Raw genomic sequence first — 25933 nt, forward strand, 5'->3', positions numbered from 1 at the left:
AGGACAAAAGAAGGAAACACCAGTCCCCGGTCTCCGACCCAGCGTTAAGCCGGTGGGCGAGAAGGGCCTCCCTCAGAACCGGCTCCTCGCCTGCCGTGAGGGCCCCGCCTCGCCGGTGACAGACTCCGCCCGGCCCCTCACGGCGCCGCGGCCGCTGCCGCTCCCGCCCGCTCCCCGCCCCTCCCCGAGGCCGTGACGCGCGGAGGCGGCAGCGGCGCCGCCGGGCCGTGCTGTGACGCGCCAGGGTTGGCCCCGCCCCACGCGCGGTGGAGCGGCGAGGGGAGGAGCTTCGCTGTCCGTCTCCCAGCTGGTTTGTCCCTCCGGCCGACCTGTAGCGCTTTCCCCTTCCCCCCGCCATCATGGAAGGAGCCGCGGCCTCCTCCGAGGGCCTGCGCTATGCCGAGTACGCCAGGGTCCCTACGGGCGCCGGCAAGGGCCAGGCCGAGCTGGACCGAGGGCTGGTGAGGGGGCTGGGGGGAGGCAGCGCGTCCCGCGAGTAGGCGGCCGAGGAAAGGGGAGGGCAACAGCCGGCTCTGCCCCTCCTCCTCCTTCCCCCCTCCCTAGTCCTCCTTCTCCTCCCTCTACCTGCAGAGCCGGGGCGGGGGTCGCTCCTCCCCCTCGGCCTGGTGCCGCTGGGGGGTGCCCCCGAGGGACCGGGTGGCGATTTCACCCCCCCCCTCCCCGGGCCGTGAGGCCGCCACCTGCCCTGCTTCTGAGCCCAGGGCTTCCACACGCCCGCGGGTTAACGTGTGCGAGCAGCGGGACAGCGGGTCGGGGGATGGGGCTGCGGGGAGCAGGCGTTCCCCCACCCTCCCGGGGGGGGCAGGGCGGTCGGGTGGTGGTGCCCAGGGTGCGAAGGCTTGTGTCCCCTCGCCTCAGGCTGTGCGTGGCGCGGGTGGAGCTGCAGCGTGGGCAGAGGGGGCCACGGGAGCGCCTCAGCCCCCGCGTAAAGCGCTGTGCTGCTTCAGCCTTCACAGGCACGAGCAGACAGGCCTAAAATGTGGCCCCCCTGCCTTAAAGAGATGGTACCTGTGAAATGTTCACGTTCTATGCGAGTTTTATTGCCGCAAATTTGAGCGTTAATGGTTTTGTAGAGCTGTTTTGGAAGAGCCATTCTCACCCGGCATTTTATCATGTGGGAGAGGCTGGATGGGTCGAGTGGAGGGAAAACGCCTCCAAAGTTTCCTGTGCCATCGCGCTCTAATGGGAGGTGTGTTGCAACTATATCACATCCCTTCGTCCTGGGCACTTCAGCTAGTTCTTGGGACTGTGAGCTCCCTTTGGAAAGGAATTGAGCATTCAGGAAAATGCATGGATCAGTGCTTAAAGCGCTGGATGGTGAAGTTTTCACATTTTTAAAATGGCTTTCGGTATGTATTTGCTTTCATTGTGTGCATGTTGTTGCCTCTGTAACCCGAAAAGTGGATTCATGCCCGGCGTGCAATACCCCAATCTTCATGCGCTCAGGAGAGATACTGTATTTATTCAGGCCTGGGTGTTTGGTGAACTTTTTCACAAATCAAACACAGCAACAACAGGTTTTCATGCTCCTTTTATACAAAAAATCAGAGGTTAGTACTTTTCCAAACACGCCTATTAGATACTGATTGATTAGTGATTAACATACAATTATAATATGTCTTACATAATGCTTCTACTACTATGCATGCTCAAGGGAAGGGTCTTAACCTGGACAGGGGTCTCTTTCACCTGTGGGTGTGTTTTTTAGTAATATAATGAAGGTAGTTCAATTTAGGACACTCAAAAGTTAATTTCATTGCCAAGTTAAGTAATCGAATAGTCACTTTGCCACATTGTCAACTGACTCATCCTCAACACAATCCCAGATGTCGTCATTATGGTCCAGGATGTTCTACCTATTTTCTAGGGTTTGGAGATGGAAGCTTGTTCTTCTTCCTTGACCAAGCTTCAAGACCTTGCAATTGTTCCCATATGGTAACTATAGCTACTAGCATAATCATTAACCATGGCTATTAGCAACGTGAAATATACTGTATCACCTCTACAATTTTTTTTAATATAATTTTCTGTATCATAGTTCTCTATAACTTATTTATTCATTGTTACTGCAGTCTAGGACTTTTCTTCCCCAGGAGGGTCTTTCTGTGTATTTAACAGCAGGCTGTGTAATCTTAAGAAGCTGATTCTGAAACTCATTATTGTCACGTCCATGTGCTCTCCCTGTGGAATGCTAGTAGGGAAATTCCTAGTGAACTTTGTGGAGTATTTGAGTCTGCTTACCTATCTGGGATAAAAATTGCATCTGGGGTTAGTATGGCTTGCTTTGTTGGTGTGAATTGTTTTGTTGGGTTCTTACTAAGGTCCAGAGACTGTGGTAAGTTTTTAGAGGACTAAGGTCCGGATTGCTGCAATTTCTATCCAAATTTATTCTTTAGCTAGGCCTTTCAGTGGAGAATGCAGTATTTTTCAGGCATACATACATTGTGAACTGTTAGCATATGGTTGGCAGTACAAGATATTTCAGAGTTTCTTTAGAGGGTGTTAACGTAGATAGTATAAAAAGGGACAGTACCTATGCTTACTGCGTTCCTGGCTAAGGAATTCAGAAGGTCAAGTTGCATGTAACCAAATTCTAAAATTTTGCCACGGAGTAATAGCAAGATCAACTGTAGTGCTGTGCATCTGTTCCCCTGATGTACAGGGTTAGCGAGGCCTTCTTGCCACAGTGGAAGGAAAGAGTGGTAGGAGAAGCGAAGTCTAACAGCAGCATCCATCTCTCAGGGCTGAAAGAGCTCTGTTCAATATCCTACCCTGAGTCTTGGTTGTGAGATGTCCTGGATGCTAGCTGTAGTCACTTGATCTGGGGCCCTGTTGTAGTTGTTCTACAAAAGCACTTGGAGTTTGATGAGACAATGTAGAAGCATAGTGTCTGTTCTCAAAGATACCTGCAAGAGGCCCTTGTTAGTTAATACATACTCAATAAGATTGATTTGAGTGTCTTATGGTAATGCTTCTCTTAGCGAATCTTGCTCAGGTACCATTACCTATGGAAAACTGTCAGAAACTTTGGGTATAGTTTTACACACAAACCAAAAAAGTTGCTGCAAAATAAATGACATAAATTGACATGAGAATTGTGTGAGTAGGGAGAACAGCATCTAGCTGAAATTACTTTCACTACTGGAAAATAAATTAAATTTCATAGGAGGGTAAGACTGGAAGTAAAACATTAGATTATGAAATCAAATCTGTTGCAGATAGTTTATAATATAATCCCCCTTCAAAATGTATCTGGTTCCATATAATTAGGTGGTTTGCTCTGAAACAGTCTTCCAATAAACTGTAGTACCTACTCTTCTGATTAGAAGCCTTATTCTAGCTTCCATACAAAACAGTCATTTAGTTCAGGTCAAGAATTTTTATTTAAGGGAAAAAGTAGTTTCAGAAATATTTTTGTACACTTGATTAATATACTCGTGTATCCTACTTCTTAGTGGCATACAGCACTTAAAAAACCAACAAACCAAATCTTCCTAAAACAAAGTTTTTAATTAAGCAAGCAATTTACACTTGTATGCTTATTTCAATGTAAGTTTATACTTCCTATTTTACTGATCCATGATTAAGCATGGACTAATAACAAAATGCTATCCAACTCATCAGAACAAATTATTATTTTCTCTGTGCTTTTTATTCCATTACACTGTAGCTTTCTGAGGCAAAAGACTGTAGAGCTCTTGCTAAGTGTCTGAAAGCTGGTTGTGAGAAGAACAGAATATTTTCCATTTGACCAAGAATGGTGTTTTCCATGATTGTGTTAAAGAAACTGGTGTATAAAATACAAATCCTATGCAAGCAGGTATGTTTTAACATTCGTAAGGGTGGTTCTTGTAGTCTGTGGTCAGGTGTAATAGCGTTGCACTGGAATTTTAAAATTATGCATTTAAAATTCTTTTAATAACTTTAACTTTTTTTTTAGTTCATAGAAGAACCTGCAATGCTAGGAATTACGGAAGTCGTATTTTTTTTTAGTATGGCTAAGTTAGCAGAGACTGGATTAGAAATTTGCAGAAAGAATATCTCATTCTTCCCTGTTTCTTCTGCTAAAAAAATTAAGGCTACTGGAAAATTACGCATTAAAGGATTAGAACACAGATCTCTGTATGCTAACAGTATATGATGTATACCTCTATACATACTGTATATGCTTTATCCTCTTTTGTTTGCCAGACACTCTGGTAAGTCAGGTCTTGCAGTTGCCTTTCTAATGTGTGTGTTTTCTTATATATGTTTCTGAAAAGAATGTAAAAAAAAAATCAGGTTTTGCAGATATAGCAAACCTTTGTTTTATTGTTTTCTGTTTCTAGGAGGGTTTGTTACTGAAAACTGAACTACATAGTAAAATTAAAATACTGAGATCAGCAGAATAGCATAGGGTTGATGACTGACCTTTGGGAGCTGATTCATTGAATAAAGAAATGGACAGATGTTACATTTTAATCTTTTATTTCTTTATTTTTCCCTCTTGGATCTTAACAGAATGCTTTCATTTAAAACCTACATCTTAGACATTTCTTAATGGCATTTTTTGGAGGGGGGGAAGGTCAGTTCTATCGTAATTGAAAGTCAGTAAGTATTTTATTTTTTTTTTTTAGCCTTTATGAGTCTGAAATAAAAGGCATTCTCAAGGAATGGGGGCCAAAAATGGTTGTGGTGGTAGTTGTATTAGCATGCTATAAATGAACTGATCCCTTCCACAATGCTAGTGAGTTGCTTTCATTTAATATTGATATGAAAGGGGTGCATTTAATTAAAGCTGTACACTGCATACTCTACATCTCAAAGCACCACACTAACCTTGACTTACTCTTCTAAATGATCAATGGAGTTAAGTGAGCGTGGAAAAAGAAACTGAGTCAAGCTGGACTTAAAAGACTTACTGGTTAGTATTGCCACTGATTTATTAGACAGGCTGTGTTAGTAAAAGACAAACCATGCAATCTTACGTACATCGATTAAAATTCAGTTTTTATTGCATGCATTACAGTTAGGATATATTCACACCATGTCATACCAAAGCACCTTAAATGCTTGTTAAGTTTTCACTTCTTTGCTACTATGTGGCAAGTGACTCTAACCTGCTTATGAGGCAAGTAAGGTGACTTACTGTAAACCAATACTTCTCAGTTTTCCTGTGGTTGTACCTCACTTCAGAACACGGACGATCTTTTGTGTGTCTCTGCCTTGAGCTTTCCACCACTTTTACCTAGTTTTCTGGCTTATCTTCATATTCCGGTTGATGCTGCATACTGCTCCTATTCTAGAGCTGCTGCCATGCTTCTTTTTTACCTGCTGTTTTCCAGGAAGCACTAGCTTTTCACTAACTGCTAGTGCTTTCCACTGGGATTGAAATAATGCATCCCAGTGGACATGCCTGACTGTCAAAGGCCCTCAAGGGTTCTTTGCATTGTGTTCCCCGACTACTGTGCAAGAACACTTTAGCTATTTGCACTGAACTGACAGAGTTCAGGTATTATTTATTATCCTGGTCTCTATTCTTGGCCTTAACTGTAATGAGGTGACTGCTGCTAATGCCTTACTAGTGGTAGCATACCTTGTTGTAAACTGGTGACTTAAACCACCTTTTTAGTGGCAAAGCAAGTATAACTTAATTTGGACAACCACAAGCTAATAAATACTTTTTTTTTTTTTTTTTTTTGGCAGTGTGATCTATTTCACACATTGTTGAGCTCTTAATTGACTGTAACCACTTAGTAGAAGATTCTTGCTGTCACTCTGAACAAGTCAAGGAAAGTATCTATTGAATATAAATCCATGGTCACAAAACACAGAACAGAACAATACAGAATTTCTGTAGGGTTATGGTATTTTTCATAAATGTTGTGGCTGTTTCTGGTTACTGTCTAAACAGAGGAATTAGGAGAATTTTTTAGAGGGTTTGAATATTGAAAGCCTGGGAAAACTGATTTGTGAGAAGAAATGAAGAGAATTTTAGTTTAGTGAGGATATGAACTATATGCTTCACTATTTTATATCTTCTACCATTTAAGGCAACGTACTTACATCTTTTCATGGTCTAAAGATGAGGGGAAATTTTGTGGAACTGAAAGGAACAACAGACATAAAACTACTACATTATTTTTACATTCAGAAATGAATGCTAATATCGAGACTGAAGACTACACTGAAATGGAAGAGTTAGGTTACTAAAATGGGATAGACAGCCAGATTTTTAAGGCTGAAACTCCCCAAGTCTTAACTTTGGAACTCCACTTTCAGTATGTTTAGTGAGTTTCTTTTTTCTACTAGAGACCTCCAGGCAATTGCAGTATTATGTTATGCAAATAACTAGAATAGCCCCATCTGGGTAGATGGGAGGTAGGTACTTAGTGAAATTGTATAGGATTCAGAAGCTAGATGTAGAGGAATACAGCTACTTCTAGATGACCTCAGAGCAGGCTACCACTTTTTCCATACTGAGCTCAATAATACAGGCAGCAATCACAGATAGTTGCCTTCAGAGCCAAAGCCATAGGAGTCACTGGGCTTGATGTAGTGCCTACCTACATCTTGTACAGCTGCCTGTTTACTGGGAAAGCCATCGACCTGTGTTCTAGCCCCTACTAAGCCAGCTCTGGAAGGCTTTAGAACCTGTATTTCCTAACTCTCCCTCTCTGTCTAGAAATGAGATTGGGTACAATCAGAGACAGAGAATTTTAGCCCTGGGAATCTTAGTAGCAAAGGCAACTTGGCTCCAAATCGACTTATTAGGGCACTCACATTGAAATTTGGGCTTCAAGTCCAGCTGTCAGGCTTATTGGTAGAAAACGTATAAACCAGTTACTGCATAAATGCAGAAGGAAGTCATATGTAGAAGAGACAGTCTGGTGATAAAAGCATTTTCACTGTTGTTATGTTTTGAATTCAAGCTAAACAGGCCTAATTTGATTTCTCATGTTTCCTGGGGGAAAGTTCAAGGCATTATTGAACTATCATATCATAAGACAGGTAGTACCACAGATTATTTAATTTGTTTCAAAGATTATATGTAGGCTTTTCAGAAGTGGAAAGATGTCCCCAACACTTGGCAATGCTCGTTACCCTTCTTCAATTCTGTAACCATGTGAGAAGTTGGTCCCTTCTTCGAGGTTTATTACATATCTTTTAGTAGCTTCTTGTTCAACATGGAGATGCTTCTTATTGTCCTTGAGATGCCTGACTTTCTTCAAGCACTATGTAGAAGGAGACATGCATCTAATCTGGAGGTTTTGAGTTAGTAAAAGGTAGGAATTACTATTGTCTAAATAGATGTTCAAGTCTTTTTTGTTAGTTTGTTTCCAAGAGCCCAGTTAGACTTAGAGTGAATTTTCACTGCTAACAAAGACTGTCTGAAATCTGTCAGAAGTTTGCCTATTTACAAATACTTGTATTATAAGATAGAGTCAAGTCAGTGATTGACACTAAGTAATGAAAAGAGACTACTGGGCTTCATGTCTTTATTGAAGCTTTCATGAGTCAAAGCGTGAAGATGAAAGACACTAATGTACATCTGTGGCCGTAGCATGTAAATTAATATTCCAATACCATTTTCAAGCAATGTCATGGTGAAATTCCCAGTGGAGGACTTTGCAGTGTTTGTGTAATAAACTGATGCTTTCTGTTATGTACTGTGTTGAACTAGTCTGCACAAATAATTTCAAGTAATCCTGAATAGTTGTTTGCCATGTGTTCTTTATCATTATGTACTGTGAGCTGCTTTGTTAGTGTTTGCTCACTGGTTTGCTAATGGGTAGTTCCAAGTTAAACCTGATGCGTTGGCACGGGTAATGGGGCTGAACTATAAAATCTAAAGTAGCCTGTAGAATACAGAACTTACTTTCATCTTTTGTTGTAAATCATATATGAAATGGCCACATCAGACATCAGAAATACACGCTGTTAAAGTAAAAGGTGCATATATTTCAAATTAGCATTCGCATGTTATTCTGATTCCTGTTTTTCTCCTTTAGGCCAGAACTATGATAGCAGTTGGACTTGGTGTTGCAACTGTCGCATTTGCAGGTAAGCTAAATTACCAGCTGAGTGTGAAACTGTCACTTGTGAGCTGTTGTTTTCAAAACAGTTAATGAAGTTTTTATGACTGTAAATAGTGGAAAGTGGAAAGGTTAGTTGAGAGTGCTATAGAGAATTGTGTCCAGTTATAGTTCCTGTCCCTTCAAAATCCTTGATGTATTTTCCAGAATTCTTTTTGAAAAGTCACATCTGGAGAAACTAATTTTATGGGCAGCAGCTAAAAGGTTCCATCTGCTTTTTGTCTGCAAAATGTAGTGTGAAAAGTTTACTTCATTTATTTAATAGCATATTGCAAGGCGGAGACTTTTTAGTACACAAGAGTGCAACAGGATCTTGTGATGTGAAGGTGATGCTCGACGGATTCAAAAGGAGCAAAATAGAAGGTTTTAGTGGCTACAGTGAATTATCATGCTAAACTGTTCCCATAGTACATTGTTTGTTACTTGAACTCTTTGCATCTGGACTGTATGTTCTTCTGAAAAATAGGTTCTAGTGAACACAGGGCATGGGTGTAACATGATTTATACTCTGGGTTGCTCGGACTAGATAACTGTGGCCTATTCTGGTTTTGAAATATACAAATCAATTTCCATTATTTTTAGCATATAAAAGCAACCATGATCAGCTATGTGCAAATGCATAGGTTGCACCAAACTTCAGCAGGTGTTTGGTGAGTACAAGTTGTGTTGGTTTTTTGATTAGGGAAAGGAGAGATAAGATCTTTGGTGGTGCACACCCATTAAGCAGTTGGTTTATCTATGTGTTCTATAGAAGCAGAAGAGCAATGCTCTTAGATTTTCTTCTGCTGGTTGAGCTGAAGAGTTAATGGCATCTAGCAAAGAAGTGGTAACAGAAAGCTTTAAGAAGGTGAGGTAATATACTTGTACATCACAGCATTTCAGCAGTGATACTCTAACAGTGGTTTTAACTTCTGTGTCAACATAGGCACAGGCTTAGATGACTAAAATAACCTGTGGACACATCACGTTTTAAGAATAAAAGCAAGATTCTATTTGAATGAAGCAGAGCCACATTTTATAAAAAGTTTTTCCATTGTGTATTGTGTAAGTTACATTGCTAATGAACAGTTAAGATAGTAATCGGGGAGAGGTGACTTACAGGGAAGATCCTCCAGTAACGTGTCACAAATCTTGATTCTGAAGTTGATAGACATGCTTTTGTACTTCTGAGAATGCAGTCTAATAGAGTTCCCTCTAGGCTGTCCTAGCTGTAGATGTTCACTGCCAGTGGGAAGTTTAATGCCTGTGAATCCCAGAAGATCCTCTCTTTGTAACGAAATAAAAAATGCAGTACTTACAAAATGTGTGATTAAGCATACAACATCACAGCAAGAAATGTGTAGTACATAGATTTTTTTTTTTTGGAAGACATAACCTTTAAAGAGTATTTAATAATTAATGTATATCCAAAGCTAATGTTTCATACTGCCCTTTTTCTTAAAGTTCACAAGGCAGATATCTTCATTTATCATATTGAAATGCATTTAAATCTATTTGTTTTGTGAGCAAACACAATAGATCTTTAGAGTTCATGACTAGGTTTTTAGATGAAATATGCTAAACCTCTTCCCTCCCTCCCCCAATAGTACAAAGATTGAAAAATGTAAACCATAGCAACTTTACTGTGGGACTTCGGCTGGTCAGGATCCAAAAATGGCTGTTGAGGGAATATCTTGAAAAGCAGTAAAGTGCAGCAGTGCTGTGCTGCAAATAAATGAGACAAAGATTAACAAGGAAGGATTTTGATTTTTTTTTTTTTTTAAACCAGAATTCTTTCTGTTGTTAGCTGATGAACGTAAGTTGGAGACTTTTTTTTTTTTTCCCCCTTTTAGTGAATGTATGTTATAATTTCATTTAATTTCAATCTTTTTCAGGTCGTTATGCATTCCACCTTTGGAAGCCATTAGAGCAGGCAATTACAGAGACAGCAAAGAGAGTTTCAGCTTCTGTAAGTTTAGAAGTTACTTCATGCTATATTTATGATTTTGTACTTCAAGTATTTAGAAAGGAGACTTTTAATGTTAAATACAGTGCCACTTAGATTGTTTTCTTTCTAGGGTAGGGGTGCTCCTTACTATGTATGTTCGGGTGTATTACCTGGTATATTTTAAGTCCCTGGGGATGAAGCTATACCAAAAAATGTTTGTGAGTTTGATAAACAGTTCTGATTTTCCTGGTGATGTTCCATGCTTCATAACTCATTGCTAGGATGATAAATTGTTGAAGTGCGCTGTGAGAAAATAGCTAATTCCTAGAGATTACAAGGTGATGACATACAGTTTCATTTCAAGAAGCTAAAAATGAAAGAATTTAGTAATTTTTCTTTCAGATACAGTGTTAAAAATCAGGAAGACAAATTGATAAACATCTAGGAAATGTTGCCATAGAGATGGGGGAGCTTGTTTTCTTGTTCACATTTGAGTTGTCCTTTTTTTCTTCCCCAGCTAATTTGAACTTCTAACCAAGTTTTTGTTCTTTGTTTTGCCCTACATATTTAAAAAATATAATGAGGTAAAAAATCAAGAGGTAGTGTGTTGTGAGAGGAGTATATACAGGGAATGTTTGAGAGCATTTACTTGTTGCTTCAGTGGCTATACTGTCCTCTGGTAAATATGTTCCACTGCTGTTTGATTAAAGTAATTCCCAATGAGGTAGATGTCTGCTTGTGGCAGTGTATTCTTTCAGCATTCATAGTCTGTGAACATGTATCCACAGTGGAAAGAATACAATTCCCCTCTTGATGCTGATGGGCGAGGGTATTGAGGGAGGAGTTGTTGCAGATTATTATTTCCTGAAAAATATATTAAAGGTCAGTTTTTAAAGTAATCATTAGCATTGTACCTATTAATGTGAGGCCAGTTGCAACACAGCCTATCTACAGTATATAGACAGACACTAGGGTCCAAATTCATTTGCCATCTGTACTTTGTGTCCATTTGCTGACGGTGCAAGCTTCCTGGGGAGGGAAGGGCTTGAAACACGGGCTGTCCTCTGGGGGCTGGTCAACACTTGTTCTTAATTGCGATGTGTATCAGCCAGAAACGGTGCTCCTGGATAAGTTTTTGCTCTCTGTCCTTCTATTGCATTGCTGTTGTGAGACCACCACCAATTTTGTTTTTCCTTTTCAAAGTAATTTTTTGAAAAATTCCCAAGTTGCCTGCCAAAACAACACAGGAGACTTTAGGTACTGCGAATTAAATTGCTTTCACGTGGTATGGATACAGTCTGACTTGCAGGCTTGCTGGAAGTAGCTAGCAATAAGGACATGTGGCTTCAGACTATGGAGTGCTTCAATCTTCACCCTCCCTCCCCAGCAGTTTTACTCCAGCATTTCTTCTTCTATCCATTTGTAGATATAGGCTAGAGAATCTAAATTCAGACATGTTCACATAAGAAAGCAGGCAGTGACTCTTTTTAACACATTGAAATATGACATGCTACTGCGCAGAGAGATGTCTGTTCCTAGGAAACTGTACCCCTCAATACTGGTATTCTGGCTGAGCCAAGCTCATTACAGGCCTATCTCATTTTTACCACAGTGACTTTCAGAGTCCTGCAGAATTCCTGAACAACCATAAAGAGCAAACCACGAGCTTCTGCATTCTCAGTGTTCCTAGTCCCTGGAGCTGCATCCTCTGTCTGCCTTCATATCCTGCCTTACAGCCCAGAATTGTATGTTGATTTCCAGTAGAGTGTATCTCTTCTGCTATTCTGTTTCTGAACTTTAAAATACAAGTTTTCAGTGTAAGACAAGATTTGCTGAATATAGTAAAAACTCTCTCTTCTGGTTTGCCATTATAACTGTATGTATTTGTCAGCTTTACATTTGTGAGGGTAGTGATAATATTTTTCTTCTACAATCATAGCCCAGATTTAAGACTCTTCTATAATTCTTAGCCAAGATTTTTATTCTTTACTACCCTACAGCTATTACTTTCTTGGATTGTATTTTTTCCCCATTTTTTTTTCTTTTCCCCTTAACAATCAATTATTTCCTATTTATAATTTTTCTTTAAAACAATAGAGAAAACATTAGGTACGAAGATCCTATATAAGTGCTTATTGTCCAAATGTCTTATTTTAGTGGCTTTACATGATTTTGTTTGGGGAATTTGAAGCTGCTAAGTGTAATCTGTGGATTAACACTTCCATCGTGTTTCTTTACAGCATATTGCCCTCTAAACTATACAGACAAAGAAATCAAGCAGTTATTACTTCTGTTTACTAGAAAAAGCATGTCATGTGACAGTGTCTAGGCTAAGTGTTACTTTGCTGGTTTCCCATGGTGTTTGGAGGTGCCTCATTTGGTCGCTATAATTTTCAGTCGTTACCCTAGTTTGCTAGAATCAAACCCTGTCCCTCATCACCTCCATTTTTGAGAAACTGTGAAGCAGCTGCCTATTTAAAAGCTAGCTTGTTCTCTGTAAGCCCCTACTCTTCCTCCCCCCACTTGCAATTCACCACCCCACCCCCCCCAGTTTTCAATAGAAATCACTGTTCATGTTGGTTGCAGTCACACAAGGTAATCTAGATGCTGTTTATCCTTTCTTCCTGCTCATTAATAAATGACTTGGATAAGGTCAGCTTGAGCAATTATGAAGCGATCATTTAAAATACCTGCTTGCTGTATCTTGAGTATTTGACACTTTCTATTTACTTACCTAAATAACATGTACAGTCAACAACTGCACTCATCTTTAGTTGAAAATAGTAAATAAAGGCAAGTAAAAGTGTTTGTGTTTTATTCTGAATTTCTATCTCTCATTTAACTTTAATTTATGGCAGTTAAATATATATTCTGAAATATGAAGTGTAAATGCTGCTGTAATTTAGTCCTGAAGTTTTCTACTATCTTTTTTTCAGTGGAGAAAGGCATAGGAGAAAACACTGTCATTTCCTCTCTATGACAAGTCATAGCGCTCATTTCCAGAGAAACGCTTTTTCAGTTTGAGCCTAGTTTTGTTACTGGTGTCACGGATGCCGGTGACCCTATTTTATTTCTGTGTGTAGTGACAAGAGTCTGTTGCCAATAGAAGGTACATAGCACTAAGTAGTCGACGTGGCTTTTCTTTCTCACACAGACCTTAATGCTGTTAATTATAATGTTAATATTTCCTTAAAATGTGAAATAAAAAAAAGGAAGTATTTTAATAGCATTCATTACTTTTCTTTGTTGAATCAATAATATTGAAGGTTGAAAGATAGAAGATATTGAAGATAGAAACAATTCTAGGCAAAATGAACTGTCAAAATATTCAAATTCCACATTCCTGAAAATTCTTTGTTCCAGAAGAAAAGGGTGTCTTCTATAGCACTGCCTTAGAGATTTTTGCACTGTGTTTCGCTTATTGGATCTGATTCCACTCAGGCTCATAGAGTTCCGAATTGAGAAGTAAGGGTAGCAACCATCTCTCTTGTCCTTCACTGAAAATCAAGTTTCCAGAGAATAATGCAATTTGCACTCCATTTTATAATTTTTTTTTTTTTCTAACTGAAGTTAAGCAAGTTAAAGTTGATCTTAGGAAATTGTAGGTTATACTATAACACAACCTGTAACTATTTTGTTATTGTAGTTTGGTTTTGGTTTTTTTCCTGACAGTGTTTGTTACCTTTTGTATTGGTGGTAGAACAACACATGGAGTTCTCAGAAAAATTTACTACTTCATATAATATGATGGATGGTCTCAGTTAACGGCATTTTGAATCTTTTACCTGGCATGGAAACAGTGATTATGCTTTCCCTGTGCTATGCCAGGAAAAATATCTTGAAGATGTCATGGTCGAAATGGATTGGATTTTCTTAGCTGACTGCTTTTGTGAAAATTTGCAAGAGTGAATAGACATTTGCAGAGCAATTCCAGCCACTTTGTTCCCCCCCCAGTCTATTAATAGCATTTGTTCAGGGAGAAGAATTTGCTTACATAAGTTGCTAAACAATAACAACATGCGAGGAAATGAAGTAAATTAAATTATAGTCCCTCCCCTCACCCCAAATAGTATGAAGAAATGGAGAGCTCATTTCAATGATTTTTCCAGTACAGAATTTCTTTGCAATAGCCAAGGTTAATAAATAATCAAGTGTCTAGAACTGCCAGCTTATTGAGGAGTTCTCATAACAGAAAAAATACCTTGAGTATTGTTTCAGTTCATTGCAGCCATTACTTAGAATTTACAACTAGGAAAAAAAATTGCTTTAATTTGAATAGCGTGCAAAAGTTGTTTCATTAGGGAACTAGAGATTTGCCAAGATGTTTCCTAAAATGAAGACTCAGTGTTTCTTCCCCTCATTTTAACCAATGGTAAAAATGGCTTTTATATCTAACTTCCTTTTGCTTTAAATTCTGTTCAGGATCAAGATCTTAATTTAAGAATTGATTATTCTTGCTATGTGCTTCACTTCTGAGAATAAAATATTTTTTTCTTGATGACCAATTCAACAGACTGGTTTTGCTTATATGCCAAAGGACACAGACAACAGAATTTCTTTTTTCATTCCTCTTCGAAGTGAACCGAATCAAGGCTTCTCGAGGTTAGAACAGTGTCAAGGAAGTAGGCTTTAAAAACATGAGAAAGGATTTCTGAATTTAAGCCTATAGCCATCCCTCCCTATTCTCTTATTTCAAATAGTATTGTAGATGAAATCTACCAAGAACAGAGATGAGCTGTGTTAGAGAGAATTCAAGTACTGCTCTTCTCTACGTGAATAGTGAACCAGTGTCTTCCTGTATTAGAGTTGTATGCCAGAGTTGAAGGGCAGAGGAGAATTAACCTTTTCAGAAATCCATCTGCACCAAAGCTGCTGTGGGAGAAGTTCTGGGAAATCTTTCAGAGAACATTAAAGTGTGCTTTTCTCTCCTGGCTGTAGTAATTGTTCAGCATCATTGCAAATTTCTGTGCAGTTCTGCCTCCTCAAGGGTGTTATCTGGTGGCCATTAAATCATTAGCATCGTTTCCTCTCTGAGGACTGGAAAAGCCCAGTGTATTCCCTCAGTGTCACATACTCTAACCTGTAATGTCGGTGTACACTGTTACAGACCTATTTTGTGTTACCCTGTAGTTATAGAAGCAACTCCACAACAGATTTTTGTTGTAGGCATGACACTTCCACAGTTGTTTCAGCCCTGATACCTGTAGTGTTACAGTGCTGGTTATTTCATGTATGGTTTGGGGTGGGAAGAAAGAAGATAAAATTAGTTTCAGATCATAGCAGCACACCAAAAAATTCTTTCCTGTGGCTGTGTGTGACTTCATGGTAGCAATAGGTGAAGTATTTGGGTGAATGTCGCTCCTAAGATTAATTAAAGGCTTTGCTTAGATATCATAGACAGAGCCCTTTAAATGCTTTAATGCTTTTGAAATGACATAAGAGAGAATTTGTGTAAACATAAGGCAAAATTCTCACTGAATGCAAATGGATGTATTTAGTGAGAAAAGTGTTTTATTAAGGGCCAGGCACATTTTTACTTGGGGGTAAGAAGAACACTTAAAAATAATCTCAGCTCTCAGGCCAGACTTCCCTTTGATAGCAACAAAAGAAGCTTATTTTTCACCAGTTGGTAGGTTTTGCACTGAGGAAAAGACTTCAGTCTTGTTGAATGATTTCTGTGTGCCAGTTTCCAAGGGAGGCCATCTTGAAGCTGCATCTGCTGCCTTTGGGAGTTGTGCAGCTTAGACTATTATTTGTGTAGCAATGGGCTCATCCCTAATTCTTATAGAAACATTTACATTGAGGAGATCACTGCTAACCATCAGTGGTGGCTCAGTAATTTATTTTTTCTTATTTAAAATACTTTTATTGTTGATAAATACACTTTCAACCCATTCCTTATGACAATTAATTGTTGTAATGATTTACTGTCATCTCGATCTCCTTCTTTTTAATGTTCTTTGCCCACTTGTGTTTTTTCTCCCTTTCTTAAAACAGTGGCTAAAGTCTCACATGCCAATGAGTTTAAAAAAACTAACCCCAGATCCTGTATTTAATTGTTATCAGTCATCGGTGTCTAGGGAAGGATATGAAGGCAGAAGTTGGTTAGGATTTCCCCATATGCTCTGCTCCTTTCCAGTGTTCTCCAGCTCAGTAACTTCCTGAAATAGAGGTTGTGGCTTTGTGCTAAGCCTTTTTTTTTGGTTGTTGTTTCTTCTTGTCTATTTTTCAGTGTTCCATCAAAGAACTCTTGTCCTTCATGTGAAAAAAATATACCGACTCTTCATCAGTATATTATATTTATTTGTTCTTATCCTTTTGCTGTTGTTTTTACCTACTTTCTTTGTAGAAATATCTGGAATTCAGAGTGATTCTTGATAATTCCGTGGATGCCAAAGTATTGTGACTTTTGTCATTTTCCATTGTGGTGGTACCAAAACTGTTCTAAACAAGTAACTCCCTTTCCCTCCCCTGCCCTCCCAAACACGCACGCACTCTACCACTCTATGCTAGTATGTACTTTGGTTCTGGACTCTTTTGCCTGAAGGCAGGTTTTTAATGGTTGTAGCTATTAATATCTCTTATTAGCAGTAGAAGACTGTAAAAACACAGTTATTTTAAAGTTGGGTTTTATATGTGTTAACACTAAGGAGAAGTCCCTTCATATTATCTGGTTTGTAGTCATGCTTTTGAAATAAATTATAGATGAATGTAGTGCTCTGAATGAGGTCATATAAATACGATTTAGGTCCTGGCACCTTGTACATGTAAGTAATTATTGCTTGTTTCCCTTTTCTTCTTTTTAGAGTCTTTCATTGTACTATAAAGGAGGATTTGAACAGAAAATGAGTAGGCGAGAAGCTAGTCTTATTTTAGGTGTGAGGTAGGTGTGTTGCATTAATATGGTTTTGTTTGTTAAGCACTGAATGGAGAAAATGCATGTTGCGAGAATGTGGAATACTCTTGCCAAAGTCATACCTTTTTTTAAAAAGACTTCTAATGGCTTATAAACCATTCTTATATTCTGCTTAAGCTAAAAAGCAAACAGTAAAATGCTAATAAAACATGCAACTTGTGTTTGGCTTGAAGGCATGGTAGCATATTGCAGTGGAGAATTGATGCTCTAGAAATAATCAGAGTAGCCCATACTGTGCTAATTAGTGCGATCACATGGCCTGATCTCCAAAAAACCCTTGGAGATAAGTAATATTGTAGATTATATTAATAAATGAGGAAAACAAATCAATTTTGCTTATTTTTTTCATAAGCGAGTAATACTATTTTTTTCTTTCTCCACTGTGATTTGATTTAAAAAGTTGTGGCATATTCCAAACAAAAACACTTGGAGAGACTTCTCATTTAGAGTAGGTATGGGAAATAATTTCCAAGTTGAGTGAGTATTCAATGGATTTTTCAGTGGATTTTTTTCTAAAGCCTTTGGATGGCCAATGGTAGCATACACCTTAGAGTTTTCTGTAAAGCTGGTGGTGAGTTTGAGGGCTTTCCAAATGATGGGCCTTAGGTAGTAGATTTCTTATTTATCATTTAGATCACTTCTGAACTTTAAGGTTAAAAAAAAAAAGATAAGGAGAATGGTTTTAATTATCCTCAGTGGTGAACAGTGGGACTTAAAATCCTGTTCAGTGTGCCATTTGTGTTTACTTCTAACATAATGGAAATTATGCAGATTTAGCATTCATTTTAAATGTAATGTTTTATTTTACAATTTCTTATTTGAAGTATTTAATGCTTGCACACTGAAGAAGGGATTTATAGGAATGTTTTTCAGAAATATTTCCTTTGGCCTTTACGTTTGATAATGTATTAACATTTTCACTTTATAAGGACAAATTCAGTGATATTTCAGAGTAGCACATGGCAGCTCATTAAAGCATGTTTACAGTGGCAACGCCTAGCCTGAATACTGCTCATGTACATGTCTGAAGCTTCATCACATCTGAAATTAGTCCCCTTTAATTTTTAATTTTAATGGCTTGGGTCTGCACTGGACACAGTGACACTGCTTGTTGTATTTGGACTGAGTCTTGCAAATATCAAGACTTAATCAGATTTGAGGAAAGTTGTTCTTAATATTTAAAGGATTGAGCATTTACTTGTATAGAAGCATGGCTTAACATCTTTATAGGAAACTTTCACATTGTTTAAACACACTTTTCTATACTAGTTTTAACTCAATGCGTACTGCGTTATATATATATATAACGCAGTACGCATTGATATATATATAAATATATATAAAAACACCACCAAAAAAAGAAAAAAAGGCAAGTGAGTTTTAAAGTAGTGCTGAAAATGCCGGGGTATGCACAAATCTACAAACTAGATCTGTCTAGACCTTGATGTTGTTATTGTAACACTTGTCCTCTGTGTCATCACTTCCAAGTCATATTAAATTTTGAGGCAAAGATTTTCTTCATTATTTCAAGTGCTGAGTATGCATGGGCAGTATAAATAATGAATATAAGCCATGATAAAGGTGAGTATTTAATGGTTGCTTTTAAATTTCAAATATCTGAATGTTATTCTCTAATAACCACCTTGTAAGATTGCAGAGGGTTTTGGTAGAAACATGCATGTGCATTATTTGTATTTAAACTATGTAGAAGGTATCCAAAGCTACAAAGTACTGTATTGGAAATACTGACTAATTTTAAGTTTTAACGTTCTTGCATTAGTTGTAATGAAGTGGTGCTGATTACTGAAATTCAGTATAAACATAGCAATGATGTGAACAACTATGTAGTCTGTAGAAGAAACTGCTGATGGGAAAGATGGAGGAACATCTGAGATAACATGGGAGGTGAAAATGTTAGAAGTGTTTTCCAAACTTTAGACAAAACAGATGCTAGCAGAATGTAGCTGTCCTAAGTATAATGGCTTACAACTATCAGATACCTAATGTTGAACTTCCAAAGTTAGAAAATATGTCTGAAAATCATGTTCAAATTCTAGATAAAAATGAATAAAGTTTTCTGTATTGTACCATTTCCTCTGAAACAAGATGCATGTTTTTTTATTCCATATGAAATATTTAATTGTTTGTTAATGGACAAAATATATATATGCATTAGTTAAAAATATTTAAATCATTATTCTTAAAACATAAGTGACAAAAAAAAAGGCTATGACATTAAAAAAACATACAGTATATTGTATAAGTGTACAAACACAAACATATTTAAGGTTTAATCATTGTGGCTTTGGTTTTGTTTGGATTTTTAAAAATTATTTTATTTTCTTTTTAAACACAGCTTACTGCACAGGTATATCATATGATCATAAGACCACTGAAGTTAGGAGGGACCTCAAGAGATCTCTAGTTTACCTGCTGACACCTCCCTTTTCAGTGGTGTCCAGCCCGCACCTCTCTTTTCAATTTTTTTGCCCATTTTCTCTCAACCTTCCACCATGCAGGACTGTGGAGAGCCTGGACCCATACTTTTTATGACCTCCCTGTAGATGCTGGGGGGCTGCTGTGAGGTCCCCTGGAAGCCCTCTCTTCTTCAGGGTGAACAAGCCCTGCTCCCTCAGCCTCTCCTCAAAGCGTGAATGCTCCAGCCCCCAGCCAGCGCAGCAGCCTTTGTTGGACCTGCTGTGGTACAGATGTCCCAGAACTGGACACAGCAGCTAGATGTGGTTGGCCAACTAGAGGGGAATAGCTGCTTCTGCCAACCTAGTGACTGTGCTCCCATTCGTACAGCCCAGGAGGCTGTTGCCCTTCTCTGCTGCCAGGGCATGCTGCTGGCTCTTGTTCTTGCTGTGCCCCGGGTCCCTCTCAGCAGAGCCGCTCCCCAGCCCGTAGCGTTGCGAGGGCTCTTCCTTCCTGGGCACCAGGCTGTGTGTCTGTCCTTGAATTTCATGAAGGGTTGCTGTCAGCCCATTCCTGTCAGCCCCCTGAATGTCAGTCCTGACCTCCAGCCTATCAACTGTTCCACCAAGGTGATAGACTTCTCAGCCAGTTGGTGCTGTAAGAAGGCAGCATGACATTGGTGTGACTCAGGTTGTGAGGCTGTACCAGTTCAACGAAGACATGGTTTTGACATTAAAGGTTTTTTTGATAGTGATTAAGAATCTTTAGAGACCAGTCTGACTGTGGGATAAGCAGTATCTCATAAACACAGTTGCTTCATGGAGCAGAACTGCATGGCTTTCCATAATACGCAACTGCAGCTTTTCCAGACTTATGCTTTGGCCATCTGAGTTTCTAAATGTGGTATATCAACTTTCTTTTTTATTATTAAATAACAGCTTTACAAATCAAAATATAGATGATTGTTATTTTTAGCTGTCTGTCTGGGTTACTTTCTGTTCCATTGAAGTATTCTTCTCTTATGCAGTTCTGTGAACTATTTTTGCAACATACCTTAATTTCCCTGTGACAGAATAATAATTAGAGGTTGTTTACCTTGGGAATGTAGTTAGGCTGATATCTTGCATTCAAACTGTATCTACAAAAAGATTAATTAATTGAATCATCACTGATTAAGAAGTCACCTGAAGTGGAAAACACTGCTTTATTTCTGCATGCTAACAAATTATGAAAAACTAAACCATTCAAACTGTCCTTTTGCAAACGATAGCCTTACTGTGTTGGCATACAGCATCCGTAAGTGGTTATTTGTCTGGTAAGGTACATATTTAATTTAGGCCAAGTACGTATTTTATGTTTATGTCATTGAGGGAGAAAACATTATGTAGCACTTGTAAATCAGTGTGTCCCTGAATGTAGCACATTGAACAACTTTGCAAAAATAACAAATACAGGTTTTTCTTTAGGCCCCAGAAGAAAGCAGAATTATTTATAGCAGCTATAAAAATATTTACAGTAGAACAAAATGTGATAATATTAAATATTTGTTGTTTTGTCACTGGTCATATAAATCCTTATTTTCTAGGAGGAAAAAACGTGTTTTCTGCATTTAATATGAATAACCAGCTAGATATACCCTTGAGCTGCTTGTTTTTTTCATTTTTGTTTTTTTCCAAAATTGTTTATTTTAAATGAGTTGATGTATTGCATTTTAAAAAGCTTGAAAGATATTTGTGTGTATCAAATCCACAGGCTTTTTAAAAATGTCCTTCTCGGTATGTCTTACATGCCTTTGTTATTTCCTCAGAGATGTAGTTTTATGTTTTGTCCACAAGATGGTGAAAATCTCAAGTTTTAATTATTTTTGAATCCAGTGTAAACTGTTAATTTATAGCCTGAGCTCAGTGGCATTTATGGTAAGCACTTCCATTTATTTTTGCAGTCCATCTGCTGGCAAGGCCAAAATCAGAACAGCCCATAGAAGAATCATGATTTTGAATCATCCTGATAAAGGTAAATAATTTTTACTTTTCTTAACCAGAGATGGAAAGGAAGAGGCTTAGATGAGGTCCTTTTAATTTTACTGATTGTGTAAATAACCACACTGAGTGCAAACATATGCTGTTTATTTATAGACTTTAGCTTCTGTGTGTCTTCTCTCAGATAAACTAGGCTTTATGAACCACAGTTTTATCCATCTTTCTTTAGTGTTGTTTTGTAGACTTGTGCTGCTTCAGTTAAAACTATGAGCTCAGGGACCAGTCTTCCACACTTTAAAAAAACTTAATCAAAAATAAGAGAAAAATTAGCTATAACATTTTTACATTAAACTGACATTTCTATTTTGAACTGAGATGGACCAGTCACATGTATGAAAGTAACTTCTGGGGGGAAATGTTCTGCAGTCACTAAATACATCATTGATGAATTTCCGACTTCCTGGAATTCACTTGGAAAAACTGTAGAGCTGGGCACTGTTGCTTTACTGGCGAAGTTTTTAATGTAAATTTATCTTACAGAAAGGCTATTATTATAACTTTAACTACACTACAGCTGGTTGAGAAAGAAAGCCCATATGTTCATTGCTGTTTCTACTTTAAAATAACAGATGGTGAAGAGTTGCACTGTATTTCAGAAGTCAAAAGGGGAAGTCGGAGGGTTTTTATATCTTTTTGACAGAATTACAGGGCTCCCTGCCAGCACCCCATTTTAAGAAAATTAAAACAATAACTGTGACTGCTGGCCATGGGAAGTGTTTAGTAGATGCTTTTCTTTGCTGTCTTCACCCCTCAGTTTAATTCTAAAGTTGTCCTGCTTATTTGATTTCACACTTTAATTTTTTTATACTTTTTATAATGTATACACTGCACAGACAGAAGAGAAATTCTGTTCTGCATTTATAATATATTATGATGGTCAGAGGCCTCTTAACCACTAGAGACGTGAGTCAGAACCATGAATCTCCAGGCGGATGTTGAGTAGACCTAAAGAGGCAGTTCCCTTTACAAAGACTGTACATTTTAACAACCCACTCTTACAGCCGTAATGCGCTTGCAGCTGGGCACAGTGTAGGGTTTGGATGGACATAGTGAGCCCTCCTGTGTGCTATTAAGATGGAGCATTTTCTCAGTAGGCACGCCAGTTGAAGGGATTTGTGCATCTGTGCTGCCCCTGCAGCTCTTCTGGCATGGCCATAGAAAAAAAATCTTGTGTAATGTCTTCAGCTGCAGAGCTACGGCCTGGAGTAATCTTGAACATGTGGCGTCACAGAGAGACTTGTTTGCTTATGCATATATCTTGATTTCTTCTGGCTATGGGTAGCACAGATGTGCTTTTAAAAATAATACTCAACATTAGAATTCTATTTTAAAATAATATTTTACCAGATGGAGTTGGCAGAATAAAGGGCAATTATTACAGATTTTAAAAGTTACATATGTTATCTGAGATCCCAAACATTGAAGAGAGAATTATTAGAAATAAATAAATAAGAAATATATAAAGTTTGCGTAATAACATCCCCAGTGAGTGCTACTAAAATGGTTACTAATTAACCTTTTCATAGTTCAGTTTAAAAGTGTTTTTATATTGATACATTGTATCTTAATTTATCAGTTACTACTTTATGAAATAACATTTGCTCACAGAAAAAGAGGAAGAGAGAATCCTTTTGGACTTGCCCTAATTATAAACAAACACTTAGGCAATCATGAGATTGAATTTTCTCTCATTGGAGGGCTACAAAATTAATATGGCACTTAAGGATGTAAATGTAGTGAAAACACTTCCAGCAGATTTGAATTTAAGATCTTGCATTCTAGACATGTAGAAAATCAATGCACATTTTAAAATTACTTGGGATACATTGTTTATTTCAGTTTTTAGTCTTTACTGTTTGTTTGATCCTCTTGCCTGCTCTTTGAAAGAAGCAATACTCAATGTAGTAAATCCTATTGCTGGCTAAAAAGCCAATTGATTTAAAAAAAGAAAAAAAATCATTTTTCAGTGGCCAATTCTCTACCCTTCCTCTGCCCTGCCTCGCTTTCCTGTGGTGTGTCTTACCTATAAGGCTGCATTCAAACAAAACCAAAACATGAACAAGACAACTCCATTACTTTTTCCAGTTGTTTTATTACACCATGAAATGACTTTATAATGTTTTGGATTCCTGCAGGAATGTCCTAAAGAAGTCTTTAAGCAAGCCTTGCCACATGTGTCTACAACTAGTTCTGTGTGTTTCTTCTATCATTATGTTTTCTGATGAATTGAGTAGAATAGAATGAATGAAATGATGAATGAAAAATTATGATTGAACAGATGCCTTGGAGAAGGTTATTCAGTGCACGATACTGCTAGAATCATATTTTCATGTAAAAAATATAGGTGTATTACAGTAAGTGGTAAGTTACAGATACAGACCTTGTAATGTTGTTTTTGGTGACTGTAGGCAGATGGTTGGCACTCAAGGGGAGAGTAAAAAAAACAAACACAAAAAGAGCGCTGAACTGTAATCAGATTGTTAGATGGAGCGTAAAGCAATGACAGTGTTCAGGACTAGAAGTTAGAAGGCGTACCATGTTTAAATAGCTTTAATGTGACGGTTTCTGGCTGGTAATTCCAGGCATCTAGCACAAGAGAGGCTTAGTGTGTGTGTGTGTCTATGTGCATGTGCACACGCTTAATGATTCTTTGTCAAAATTACTTATAAAATTTTACCTCTTACTTTCTGGGGTAGGTGGAAATAATAGCTATTAGTTTTGGATGAATGTTCAAGACAGCTGACCTTGCATACATTTTCAGCAACATTGCACTGCAAGTCTAAATCACACTGATGTAAAGTGATTTCAGATTTCAGTCTTCTCTCCAAGACAAATTGTTCAGCATTATTCTTCAGTGACTTCAGTTTTGATTACATTTCTCATGTTTCCTTATCAATTAGCTTACTTCATATCAATGTCATTTTCTAAGCAGTTGTATAAAATGCTCTATTTAGGAAGGAGGAGCTAATAAAAGTGAGTAATAAGGGGAGGCTGCAAGTGAAGTAGTTTGGTACTTAATACTGATGCGTAAATGTTATTTCTTTCCCCTTTTTCTTCTCAGGTGGATCACCTTACTTAGCAACAAAAATAAATGAAGCAAAAGACTTGTTGGAATCCACTGCCAAAAACTGAAATCTGAAGCCTTGGGTCATGAGAGATTCAGCAGATACATTGTGCAACAGTTGTCATATCTACTTGTTCCACACAGTTTCTTAACATTGCATTGATTGTTCCTATTTATTGTCATAATTAAAAGTTTAAGATTATTTAAAAGCAAACTGAAATATTTTACATTTATGTAAAGTTGTGTACAGTTATGCTCCTGCGAGGAGCAGGGAGTTGGACTTGATCCCTATGGGTCCCTTCCAACTCAAGATATTCTGTAATTTTATGTATCAATTTTAGTGTATTTTTACTAAATTATGATCCATTACAAGTTTTGAAAATGTTCTCCTACTGTCTGTGTTTTTCTTCAGAAGTAGTTGCTTCTTTCATGAAACTTTTGGACCTTTTTAAAATTTAAAAAATAGTCTTAAATATAGGGTTTTTTCTTCATTGATGAAGATGACCATTATCAGAAAATCTGTGACAATGTATTGAGTCACAGGAAGTATGGGAGACCCTGTACAGCAAGTTTTCAGCATCATCTTGTACTTGAATCTGTTCTTTTCTGAAATAGTAGGGTTTTTTCATGAGTGCAGTTCAATAGGTGCAACTCAGAACAGAATGACTAACAGGACTACAGACTGCAGTTTCCATTAGCTGTATCTGTGGGGCTTGGAGATACAAAGGAGGAGTCTTGGTTATTTCTTTTGCATATTAAAAGGTATCTTAAATTGTCAAATAGTTATTTGGATGTGCTTTTACTTCAAGTCACGTTTACTCTGTAGGAGCTGGGATGGTGCTGGGGTTTTTGTGGCAGTGGAACTGAAGAAGGTAGGCCCATGTGGCATGGGGTTCAGGTGGATTTATAGGCTGCGGTTGTCTAGGTGAGTCAAATCATGTCAGCTGGGTGTAGGACTGACATAGCAGGGAACAAACAGGACTATACCCCTGATAATAGTTGCTTTGCTTATGGCTCTTATTAGTTCTCCAGTAATTTCACATTTCTGCATTATGCACCATTTCCTGAAGTATCATACACACCTCCTCTTGTGGCACCCTAGCAACCTAGTGCTGTCTTCGGGGAATACTGGAGGCATGGATTTCTGACTTTAAAGCGAACATGTTTTAATTGACAGCTGAGAGTAGATGCTATTTGGGGTGCTTGGCTGCTGCAAATTCCTACCAGTAAGTTGGCTGCAGATGAATTGATGAACTCTCCTAAGAGGATGATGATGACATGAGACAGTCTAGTGGATTCATTGCAAGACTGAAAAACTTTCTTGTATCCATTCAAACTCGTGTCTTTTGAGGTACAACGAACAACTTGCTGAAGTGCTACAAATACAAAATTTAGATATCCTGTTTCCTAGGTTATTTACCCAGAGGAAAGTGGCTAAGAGCAGTTAAATAATTAAAGTATCCTACCTCGTATTAT

At 38.1% G+C, this 25933-nt stretch overlaps 1 protein-coding gene across 3 annotated transcripts; it reads left to right on the forward strand.

Annotated features, from left to right (window-relative positions):
• The first annotated feature begins 274 nt into the window (after positions 1-274).
• On the forward strand, positions 275-24843 carry DNAJC15 (DnaJ heat shock protein family (Hsp40) member C15). 3 transcript variants are annotated; one of them, XM_074815628.1, is made up of 6 exons: positions 275-403; positions 8013-8064; positions 9971-10044; positions 16830-16906; positions 21297-21367; positions 24455-24843. In XM_074815628.1, exons 2-6 carry the CDS (start codon positions 8022-8024, stop codon positions 24523-24525), a joined length of 336 nt encoding a protein of 111 aa, XP_074671729.1. In that variant the 5' UTR covers positions 275-403; positions 8013-8021; the 3' UTR covers positions 24526-24843. The 3 variants fall into 3 exon arrangements, with proteins under 3 accessions (XP_074671729.1, XP_074671726.1, XP_074671727.1); XM_074815625.1 differs by having other exon boundaries at positions 276-461; XM_074815626.1 differs by lacking the exon at positions 275-403 and adding an exon at positions 484-7286.
• The last annotated feature ends 1090 nt before the right edge of the window (positions 24844-25933 follow it).

The sequence above is a fragment of the Strix aluco genome, chromosome 2 (genome assembly GCF_031877795.1).
Source record: "Strix aluco isolate bStrAlu1 chromosome 2, bStrAlu1.hap1, whole genome shotgun sequence".
Lineage (NCBI taxonomy): Eukaryota > Metazoa > Chordata > Aves > Strigiformes > Strigidae > Strix > Strix aluco.